This window comes from Sorex araneus, chromosome X (assembly GCF_027595985.1).
Source record: "Sorex araneus isolate mSorAra2 chromosome X, mSorAra2.pri, whole genome shotgun sequence".
NCBI classification, from domain to species: Eukaryota; Metazoa; Chordata; class Mammalia; order Eulipotyphla; family Soricidae; genus Sorex; species Sorex araneus.
In genome coordinates, this window is record NC_073313.1 from 236,075,186 (window position 1) to 236,087,592 (window position 12,407).

Sequence of the window (12,407 nt, forward strand, 5' to 3'; positions counted from 1 at the left end):
TGATACAAAAAATTAGTGTCAGAAAATGGCTCACTCTATAAAAAACTGCTTAGAGTTAAAATAATAGTAGCAACATGAAATTATTAAGAAAGACTCTCACTGAGACATTCACTAACATTAAGAAAATGACTATAACTTGCCACACACACTGAGACATGTTATACATGAGAGTCTCACTTAGTTCTTAACAATAATTCAACAGTATGTACTCACAATGGCCCCATGGGACCACGGGCAGTTACCAAATAACTAAGTATTTTTTTCATTATAAACTTCGTGGCAGAATAGCAAATAAAAACTGCTTGTCAAGAAGTGAAACTTCGCCATCTTCCAGAACCCAATGAAAAGCCAGGTGTGCGGGCGCAGTAACAGCAAATGCCAGGCCTCAGGGGATAGGGGAGGATTCAGCCCCTCTTGACCCCCTTCCCTGATGGGACCCTGAGATAATGCACACCAACTGCTTCCTTCTGGCTACTACATATGCTCCTTAATGTCTGTGATCCAGAAACACACAAAAGAATCTCAGAACTGAGCAGCTCACTGCAGCAATCTCTCCAGACCCTAATTATTAAAATTTTAGGATTTCAGGAGCACGCGGCAGCTCTTGCAGCCACATGACATCATATGTTATTCATAACAAGCAATACAAAATAAATTATCTAGCACTGCCTTTTCAGCAGGTTTGAGTGGTGGTGGAAAAATTCCAAATAACAGTGGTTGGACTGGTGTCAAAATGTTGAATGTAATCAAAGTAGAGAGTATTGTGGAAATTGTCTACCATATAAGCAGGGGAAGGGTTGGGATGGGGGGATGGGGGCATACTGGGGACTTTGATGGTGGAAAAGGTACACGGGTGAAAGGATGGTGTTTGACCATTGTATGACCAAAACTCAAGCATGAAAGCTTTGTAATTGTATCTCATGAAAAAAAAAAATTAAGCTTTAAACACTATCAGTTTTACATCTTCTCTGAAAGAAAAAAAAATCACAAACCTTCTAACCCTGGTGGTCAATAAAGGACCATTTTTCATGGGACAGATGCTTGCTGAAACTATAAGCCTAAGCACAGGGGAGACCGTGGTCTTGCTCTCACTGAACTTACATTAAGCAAGAGACAGTAAAACAACAAATATTCCACTTATTTGTAAATCCTCTGTGGATGGACTAAAGCAGGTAAGGGATTCAAAGATAACAAAGCAGTGTACAGTACTGTATCAGATGTATCAATATGGTACTATACTGTATCAGAACTTCCTCCAGGAAGGCCTTTGCAACAGAAAGAGCCTCAGAACAGTGAAGTGTCCTCAGTCTGCTGCTCCCATTTATGGGAAAATAGTTCTGTGTTGACATTAAAGTCACTCCTGTAAGAAATTGGTTGACATTGCTTTCGGAATTCTGTGCAAAACAGTTATTTCACTGACCACTAGATCAGTGATGGGAAAACCAACATTCCTTTGGCTAAACTGGACACAGTCCTACTGTGTTTATTCTGTGTACTAACTCCAGGTCTGAACGTGTCCTGTTCTTAAAGAGCAGATTTTGGTGCTTTGGAACTGAAGCACCATGTTCATCAGTTTGGAACCAGCCTGTCAGATCAGGTAGTATGTAGAAGGTATAAACACAAATAGTGTCAAGGTAGGCTAATGCTTATCAGGAGACCCTGTGGTTCAGGTTATCAAGAAATTTCTACCATCTTATCTTTGACTCCATCCTCTACTCCACTTTAAGTTCTATACCACACACTCACATTCCTGCCCAGAATTATTGTATGTAAACAGGAAGAAAAGCTGTAGGTAGCTAGAGCTAGATATTGGCTTCATATGCCAGTAAGGCTGCCACTTGGGTAACGGGAAATGGTATGGTGCAAGCAGGAACAGCTTTGATGCTAGGGTTGGTATCACTACTTTGGGGCAAAGGGAAATGAGAAGGAACTGATTATATTTATCCAACACTTGCAAAGAACAGGCCTGCGTGTAGCAGAAACCTTGTTTTACTCACGTCATACATCTGGAATTAACAGAAACTGTTAATCAACTTAATAAACACTGGCACATAGTAGGTATTTAGTAAGTATTTGTTGAATGATCCAAGGAAGCACTGTTTTTAGAAAGAAATAGATTTCTTAGCATTCCTTGAATGATCTATTTCATGCTAAGCTCTCCAAACCCAAATCAAGAAACTCATCATCACTCAACAATTGTGGCTCCCAAAACCATCTTTTTTCCAGTTACTCAAACATTACAAGTCTTCCCCCCACTCAGATTATTACATGGAACATGCACCCAACCCCTCCATCCTTGAGCTGATCTCTTTCAAGCTTCAAGAGTCCCTTCTGATCATAGCACTAAATGAAATATATACATATATATATACATGTATCAGCTTCTCTCCAGTATTTTATATTGCTTTTCCTTGTCTATTTATAGTACTTAAAAATTTATGCTTTTTGTTAAGAAGATGTGATGTCCTTAAACTAAGGAACACTATAATATATCCTGAGTCCTAGCATAGAACATATCTCAATCAGTATGATAATGATAACCTGAGAGCAGTCCACAATTTGTACTAAAGGAAGATTTAGGAATAAAAAGACACTGGGATATATGCACAATGGAATATGCACCATGGAATTTAGCTGTGAGAAAAAGATCTAAACTTTGCAGTGTGCTGAAGTTTGGAATTAGAGGGGGTAATACTAATTGAAGTTAGAAAGTAAAAAAAACACCACATGATCTTGCTCATTTAAGAAATAATAAACAAAGAAAGGGATTAAACAATCCTCAATGCAAACGAACCCCGAGACATGGTTAACAGAGTTGGAAACTGAGGATATGAGGGAGGCGGGAGGAGATGGACCATGGAATAAGGTAGGTGGATCTTAAAACACAGGTGGATTAGTGTATTACATTAGCTTAAGTAGCACTGAAATTGTAAACCAAAAATTTTATTAGTATTGAAAACTATGATGGTTCCATTTAAAAAATTTTAAAGACTTTTTAGACAAGCACACTTAGTAGCTCTAGTAAGACATAAAAGGGCATTTCAGGTTGGTGTAACGGGAATAAAATGGATTAGAATGGGTGGGTAAACTGAAGAGTGTAGGTGTTGACAAAGTGCATTTGTACTTTGAGAAGAAAACTCCCAAGGAGTAGGGTCAGCTGAAAACTTAAAAGTAATTGAGATAATTAAAACTTTTGGGGGATGGGGGAGGTGGATGTTAGGTTACACTGTGCAATGCTCAGAGTTTACTCTTGGTTCTGTGCTCATGAAAAGTGATAGATAGAACTCATGGGTAGAACCAGGGTTGGCCACTTGTAAGGTAACATTTTTAAACCTGTAGTACCTATCTGGCCCCAGAAAGCATTGTGAACAGAAGAATTATCAAAAGATTAAGATGGATATAAATGGTAAAGCTTTTGGGGAAATATAATAAGGAAGACATGGGATTGGAGCTGGTGGTCAACTCACCAGACATATCTAAGACCTATCTGGAAACGTACTGCTTTCAGGGAGAGTTCTAACTTAAACCAGATATTCACATTGAAGCTCTAAGTGTGGATTCTATGGAGAGAGATTATGCACAGAGAAGGAATAACAGGAGAGTAAATATTATTATGGTCAAAAAGCATCTGGCTATTATCTGATGAAACGTCCACTAATCACTAAATTAAATTTCCTAATCACTAAAGTTATTCTATCCTCATTTCTAGATCTGTGTTTGAGTTTCAAAGAAACCTAAGTTTCATCGCTGACTCTTGGATCTTCTCATTGAACAACTTAAGGGAAATTTCAATTTTAGTTCTATCACTTTATTTCATAAGTTTATATAGTTAGGATTAAGCGAACTCTTTACAACTTTATATACAGTAACTTTAAAACTTTAAAATTACTATGCACATTCTTAAAAACTATCTTTAATCATATTGACATTCTTGGATTTAACATTATTTGAATTCAATAAAATATAAACATGGCTTGAAAAGAATATGCTGGTCAGCTTTCCTATTCTTTCTTTAACGAACTGATTCAAACCATTCTGGTGTAGGGAACTGGAAAAAAAACCCTGCAACCTTCTCATCTACGGTTATTTACTAACAAAGGTCCTGTCCTGTTTATAAAAGTATTTTTCTTGGGCTGGAGAAAGGATAGTGGGTAAGACATTTTTGCCTTGCACAGCCCCAACTGGCCCAGGTTTGATCCCATATGGCCCCCTAAACATAGCCAGGAGTGATTCCTGAGCTCAGAGCTGGTAGTAAGCCCTCAGCACAGCTGGGTATGGTTTAAAAAAAGCAAAATGAAAAAACAAAAAAGGTAAAATATCTTAATTATATAAGATGGTGAGAAAATAAATAAAAGTCAGAAAACAAATGTGCTTATCAAACGTAGTATGTGGGGCCAGGACATAGAACAAGTAAGGGTTGACCTACCAAAGTTGCCTACCCAGTCATGTTTGTTTCCCAATACTGTTTGGTACCTGAGCATCACCAAGTCTTGGAGACACCCAGCACTGCATCCTGAGGCCCTTCGATTGAACCTATGACTCAGTTTGGAGAATCACTGGTGGGGCTCCCATGCATTCAAATACACACATACACACACACACACACACACACACACACACAAATATGGTGTGGCCAACTATTACTAGTAAACTTCAGTTAACATTCGTAGACTTTAAAATAAAAGGCAATGTCCAACAAGAAAAAGTTCAATAAACTGAGGAAGACTATCAGGCATTTACAAAAGTTTAAAAACTAGTGAAAATTACTGAAATACGCTCTACTCTTAATACTTTCCCAGAGCCATTATGATCAGTAAATCATTACCTTCCATTAAAAACAAAACATCTATATCAAGGGGAAAGATCCTGAAGAAAGCATAATCTGCAAAATCTGAAAGCACAGTCAAAAGCAAATTATATTCTACCTATATGACAATAAATAATGCATGCAGGTGGAAGAAGTAGTATCACCTTGGTCAGCAAATGAGAAGGTTTTCCTGCAATGTTTCTCAGAAGAAGGGAGGTTTCCCTGTCCAGATAGGAGTGCTTGTGTAGAGACAGAGAGAAAGAGAGAAAGAGAGAAAAACAAACAAAAAAGGCAACAGAAGTCAGTGGAGGCTTCAGGTGTTTAAATTATAAAGTAGACAAAGCATGAATGACTGTTTATAATTAATCTCTTTCCTTTAAACTCAATGAAATATGTCCACAATGAAACTTCCAAAGAAAAAAAAAGGAGCAAGAGACAGACACCATAAATGACAGTGTGTTCTAGCTTACTCTTGCAGATTCCTCACTCTGGGAAAATGGATCACACTGCAAAGATCACGGCATCAGACTGTCCACTAGGGCAGTGTTGGTGAGTGTTGTGCACCCAGCACAAACAAACAGGTGCCAAAGCCCAATGATTGAACATATTACCTTCTATTAAAAACTAAACATCTCTTGTTAAAGCCTATGCTAGACTTAAATCATTTTATGTAATCTATTCTCATAAAAACAGTAAGATTGTATCATTTACACTGTTACTATCATCCCCCTTGCTCATCGATTTGCTTGAGCAGGCACCAGTAATGTCTCCATTGTGAGATTTGTTGTTACTGTGTTTGGCATATCGGATATGCCACGTGTAGCTTGCCAGGCTCTGCTGTGTGGGCAAGATACTCTGGGTAGCTTGCTGGACTCTCTGAGATGGGTGGAGGAATTGAACCCGGGTCAGCTGCATGCAAGGCAAATGCCCTACTGCTGTGCCATCGCTCCAGCCCATTTACAAAATTTTCTAAATATTCTGACCAATTAACGGATCATCACACCAAGCTGAAAGCTAGCCAAATATTCTGCCTAATGATATCACCTGTTTTCAGCAGAATTTCATTAATTCACTCATGATACCAGAGTACCCATAGCAACTCTGTTGTAAAGGACTTATTTATATAGCAAATTACAGAAACAAAGTACTTCAAGTAGCTAATGTATTCTCATAAGAGGATATATATGCATACATATATATGGGGATATATGTTTGGTGAGATATATCTACAAAAAAATTCAGAACTCACCTGACCCTATATAATTTTGAATTAAACTTTATGTTAAAATGTTACATAATTCATAATTACTGGTCATCTTTTAGGATAATGTATAGTACAGCTGAGTGGAGAGCTACTAAAACAATTATAAAATATATTTTATAAATCTGACCATACATCAGTTATTCTTCAGATATAAGACCTTTGGAAAGACACATCTCAGAAAGTTCACTATCATAAATAATAGAACATTCCACTTCAAGGTTAGAAACCCTGGGATGGATAGGTAAGGTACTTGTCTTGCACATGGCTGACCCAGGTACACGTGGCTCACCCAGGAGTGACCCTGAGAACACAGTCAGCAGTAAGTTCTAAGCACTGCCAGGTGTAGTCTCAAGACCAGGAAATGAAAAACAAACCCCCACCAAAAAAAATAAAGATTAAAAACACTACTAGAGGGCTGGAGTGATAGCACAGCAGGTAGGATGTTTGCCTTGCACGCGGCCGACCCGGGTTTGATTCCCAGCATCCCATGTGGTCCCCCGAGCACTGCCAGGAGTAATTCCTGAGTGCAGAGCCAGGAGTAACCCCTGAGCATCGCTGAGTGTGACCCAAAAAGCAAAAATAAAATAAAATAAAATAAAATAAAAAGAAACACTATTACTTAATCTTATATCTACAGTATGTTGAGTTGGGTTTGGTATCTATGTAGTATTTCAGTATTTTTTAGCTTTGTTTAAATCCAAGATAAACCTTTATAACCTACCTCTTTTATCTACTCATGAAAAAAAAACCTAAAATTTTAGAAAATGAACATTTTTTTGTGGGCCCAGAGAATTTGCTTAACAGCCAGAGTGCATGCAGGGGACCTGGGTTTAATCCCTGGCACCTCATGAATTCCTGAGCACTTCTGAGAGAAAAACCAAAACATGGAGCCAGGAGTAACACCACCAGGTATGCTACCAAACCAAAACCAAAACAAAACAAAAAAATCAAAGAGAACACCTTCATTAAGATTAACATCAAAGAGGTAAAACAATTTAAGAATAAAAGCAATTATCTGTAAATTGACATTTACTTCCATAGTAGTGTAATCAACCTAAAGTTAAAATTTAATTGGCTCTCTCATTAAAGCAATAGGTAAACAGAAATCTCTGAAAATTAAATTTAATTTGAAGTTAACAATCAGCTTGGATTGGAGAAAAAATTGGATAGAATAAAGAAAAACATAATCAAAAGAACAATCATATTTAACTGTCCTTATTTCCATTCATCTATTGTATGTTGTAAAATGTATTCTTACACAAATGCTAAGCAAAACATGAAGAAAACAGTTTCTTAAAGACTTCCTCTTATTTATCTTGTTCATAAAAATTAATGTCAAAAAGATGCACATAGTGAAATAGTCAGAAAATTTTATTTCAAATTCCACAAAATGTATTAAGCATTCAAAACAAATTCATTTGCTAAGCATAATTCAGACATTAAATTGGAATAAAAATCTTAGATTTATTTTAAGAAATCTCAGATTTATTCACGTTCAAATTTGAGCTACCAGATTTCAAATTATTAAAAAAAATTTAAGATGATAGGTAAGAAAACATTATATCTTTATTTGCTTACAGATTTATAAACTATCCAACTTAGAACATTATGCAATTTAAATAGCTTAAATAAAAAGTGGTTAATCATTATAAGTGACCTAAAACCATGTCACATTGAGAAAAATGAAGACTAATCAATAGCTGAATGTGGTCTTAAATTGCTTTTTTGGGGGGACAGTCATGAGGTTATTTCCTGCTTACTCTCTTAGCAGCAGACAGAGCAAACAAGTTTTCATGTTCCCTCTATCCAAGCTACACATATTGTAGCAGAACAAAAAGAAAATCTAGAAATCTGAAACAGCAAACTCCTTCCTTTTCAATAAATATTTTATTTGGGACTAGAGCAATAGTATAGCGGGTAAGGTGCTTGCCTTGCACACAGCCAACATGGGTTTAATCCTTGGCATCACATATGGTTACCCAAATCCTGCCAAGAGTTATCTTAAGGGCAGAGCCAGGAGTATGCCCTGAGCACCACTGGGTGAGGACCCAAAACAAAATAAGTAAACAAAAAGTCAATAAATGTCTTACTTAACTACATCCCCTTACTGACATCAGGCATTCATTGTTCTATGATTCCTTGCTCACAGTGATTTGGGCATGTCCTTCAGTTAGCCTTTTCTCTTGGTATACAGGCTGCTGGTGACAAAAAATACACAAGGGTTCCTTTAAATAGGGACTTATAGGGGCCAGAGACAGTACAGAAAGGCACTTGCCTTGCCAGAGGCTGACTGGCACTGCCTATGGTCCCCTGAGCACCACCAGAAGTGATCCAGAGCACCAAGTCAGGAGTAAATCCCAAGCACAGCAGGGCATGGTCCAGCTCCCGGTGCCCCCATAGAGCTTCCTTATATCTTCTCTCATTCATCTTTAAAAATACAGCACTTAATTTTTAATCCAATTCGCTGGGTTATTAGCTCTTTCTCTTGCATTTTCCCCTTTTCTTTCATTTACTTGGCTATTTCTTAGGTTTTAACTTTCAGTACGGAACTATGCCAGCCAAGGTACTGGAGTTGCAAGGGTTATCAGGATAAGTATCCCTTGTTCTTACTGAGTATAGAGTTGATAGGGACATAATTTACAACTGCAGAGGGACATGTTGAGTGGGATGGGTTAAGTAGCAAGTGGAGTACCTAACCTAAAATTCAGGGCTTGTTCAAGTGCTTGTGAAAACGTGTCCTAAGGGATGAAGAAAGATGTAAGTGAGGTAGGGTGAGGGTTAGAGACAGAATGCACAGAGCTACCTGCAGTTATCAAAAAGGTGGGGGTGGTGGTGCCCTTAAGGAAACATTTCAGATAATGTTAGGGATACTGGAGGCAGCTATGAAGAAGTCAAGGAGAGTATTACTGGTAAGATAAGTCAGAAAACCTAGAGGCCCTGCACATAGAACAACGTCACGTCATAACAACAGATGTTCCACTAACACATGAAATTTTAACTTCCATATAGGGAAAGTTATACAGAAACACTGGTCTTTATTTAGAACTGGCTGAATTTAGAACCTAAGACTATTTCATACAAAAAAAACCCAAGTACTTTTGTCTAACTTTAATACTCAGTTACTCTACTAGCAATGCCATTTACAATGTAAAATAAAAGGAGGCCTGCACTTTCTTTTATTCAAAATTTGCCAAGAATTAATCATCGTATCAAAACAATTTTCACCTATAGAAACCCAGCTAGAAGCAAGAAGGGCCAGTACAACAGCTGGCAGTCTCAGGTGCACTGTTACATACAAATAATGGGAGATCTAAAATTCCCTTAAAATTGGAATGATTTTGTCACTATCATTATAAATTGTGAAATTTACCATCAGTTTTAATAATTTCTTTTGATATGGGTCATGCTGAGCAGTGCTCAGGGCTTACTCCTGGCTCTGCACCACGGATCACTCCTGGCAGGGGAAAATATATGGTGCCAGAGACTGAACCTACGTCAGCTGCATACAAGGCAAGTACCTTACCACTATACTATCTCTCCAGCTCCAGTTTTAATAATTTTGTTAAATATATACTTTAGAACTTATTATAATCATTAAATTTATGGATTTTACAAATTGTATGACTTATTTGCAAAAGATTTGTGCTTCCTCTCTTTGACAGTCTGTAAATTCAACTAGCAGTTTGCTCCTACTTCAGTTAAAACTATTTCCCTTTTTCTATTATCATATGAAAGCACATTTTGTCAGTTACAATTTATCAAAACACTCTAGTTCGACAGCTCACCTACATTCCTGCTCTTTATTCTGTATATCTGCTAAAAAGCAACTCACCTTCTTGCATCTCTTAAATTCAAAGTTTACCATTCTAAATGGGTGTGGAGCTTGACTATGTCATTGTCATTCGATAAAGTAGTAGTAGTTAAACATTTAAAAACTACAATAGATTTAATAAATTACTTTTGTTTGAGCTATTTCCTCCTCTCAATAAACTGTTAGGGTTGTAAGTTTATTTAAAAATAGGTATATAGAAATAGACTATTAACTATGGGACAATAACAATAAATAGACTATTAATTACTTGGGACAATAAAATGTTATAAATTACTTGCTTTAACATAGGGGTTATTGGACTAACAGGGTTGATAACTGCAGCACAGGCATGCACCATGAAAATGAAAAGGTAAGAATTACACTAAGTGTCTCTGATGCTTAAGTGTTGGGAGAGGGGCCAGAAATGACATGAGGGTGTTTTTCGCTATGCAGGTTATTACAGGGTTGTGTATTAAGCTCACTGGGTAACTATCAGTATTTCAAAAGGGTGGAAGGAAGAGAGAGGTCAGAGATTATCTTAGTTTTGTTTTTTTAAGCTTTATGAAGACTTAAGTAACATTATCCAGTAGAAATGATATACAAATCACTTATACTGTAGCACTGTCATCTGTTGTCCATGGATTTGCTCTAGTGGGCACCAGTAACATCTCCATTGTGAGACTTGTTACTGTTTTTGGAATATTGAATACGCCATAGGTAGCTTGCCAGGCTCTGCAGTGTGGACAGGATACTCTCGGTAGCTTGCCAGGCTCTCCGAGAGGGATGGAGGAATCAAACCTGGGTTGGATGTGTGCAAGGCAAACCCCCTACCCACTGTGCCATCGCTCCAGCCCATACAAATCACTTATACATTTACATTATTTTAATAACCATATTTTAGTTGTTATTTTTGTTAATAACCATTTTTAAATAGTAGAAAGAAAATGGCAAAATAAACTAATACTACTATCTTTTAATTGAAAGTATTAATGATCCAAATATGATTTCAACAGTATTATTATTATTATTATTATTATTTTGCTTTTTGGGTCACACCCAGTGATGCACAGGGGTTACTCCTGGCTCATGCACTCAGGAATTACTCCTGGTGGTGCTTGGGGGACCATATGGGATGCTGGGAATCAAACCCAGGTCGGCTGCATGCAAGGCAAATGCCCTGCCCGCTGTGCTATTGCTCCAGCCCTGATTTCAATAATATTAAAAATTCATACTGTGTTCAAAATCCAGTGTATAGTTTATCCTTTTTAGAATTTCAGTTTGGATAAGCCACATTTCAAGTACTTAATAGCTTATGCATAATTAATAAAACACTGATGAAGCAGCTTGGAAAGATCCATATCTTGAACCACTGGAGAATATATTTTTGGAGAAATCAATTAGATTTTCATTTACACATCACTGCTAAAGCATCACTCTACTTTACATACTCATTATGAAAAATAACTAAATTTGTTAGTATTATCAGAAATGACAAACACCCTTTTAGGATAAAAAAACCAAGATGTGGTTTCATTTTCCAATAAAATTTTTCTTTGTCGCAGATATGCTACTTACTATATAATCCTATCCTTATTCAAGGTAACATACCTAACATAAAGCTGCTCATTTAAATTTGTTTAACTTTTGTTTGAAAATATGTAGCGTGCCCGGGTTTCATCACCAGGACAGGGGGTGGGAGTTGGGGGAATGCAGGTGTTGAACCACACCAGCTGTGCTCAGCGGTATTCCTGGCTCTTTACTTAGGAGTGATCCAAGTGGTGCTCACCCAAGGATTTGAATGGGTATTGGTAAGATAAAAGGCAAACATCTTAACCCCTGCACTATCTTTACAACTCCACACTCATCAGGAGTTTTAAATAAAACATTCCTCTTTATTGCTATCACTTCCACGGACACATTTACAGAACTTACAGGTGTCAGCTCAGCCTGTTCTTCTGTGAAGTCAATATGACGCTTGGCCTGCTTGCTGGAACATCTCAGAGAAATAGCATGCTGTGAAAATGTAGGAAGGAAAAAAAAATGATAGGTAAAGGAGGTGGAAAGGACAATTCTCATTCTCATGCAGGAAGAGAAAAAAGATCACTGAAATGAGTTGTTAGAACAAAATAGTAATGAAAAACTGCATGGCCCTTTCACTGTAGTATGTAAAAAATTAAAAAAAAAATCAGATGCTTCTAATCTTTGATTTTAAAAAAGTTACATCACTCTACTCTGGACCATAGAGTTCTATGAGAAAACTGCAGAAATACTGTCTAGTATCAATCAATGTAGATAAACTTCAGCTTAGGTCCCTGACTAAAGTTTACTGATATCTAATCTTTCCTTTTTTTTTTTTAATGTAGGTGTACTGCTATTTATTCAGTCATTGATTAAGCTGATTTAATTGGGCATGAACTCATCAATCTTTCTTATTCCCTAAGTCATTCCCTCTAACCTTGTCTGAAACATTTCCCATGTTCTTCAAACTTTTAGATTCATCGTTCCACCTATTCACATGACCTCAC

General features: G+C 37.1%; 1 protein-coding gene across 5 annotated transcripts in view; it reads right to left on the bottom strand.

Moving 5' to 3' along the window:
- The window catches only part of RAPH1 (Ras association (RalGDS/AF-6) and pleckstrin homology domains 1), an 85,563-nt gene that overhangs the window by 31,525 nt on the left and 41,631 nt on the right, over positions 1 to 12,407 (bottom strand). For 2 of the 5 annotated variants that reach the window (XM_055120514.1, XM_055120515.1), the window contains exons 5-6: positions 11,815 to 11,895; positions 4,972 to 5,046 (exon numbers count right to left, since the gene is read on the bottom strand). The exons of 1 other annotated variant lie outside the window; for it this stretch is intronic. In XM_055120514.1, the coding sequence (XP_054976489.1) occupies positions 4,972 to 5,046; positions 11,815 to 11,895 (156 nt within the window). The remainder of the gene's footprint in view (positions 1 to 4,971; positions 5,047 to 11,814; positions 11,896 to 12,407) is intronic. 2 more of the 5 variants (XM_055120517.1, XM_055120516.1) reach the window with 2 other exon arrangements.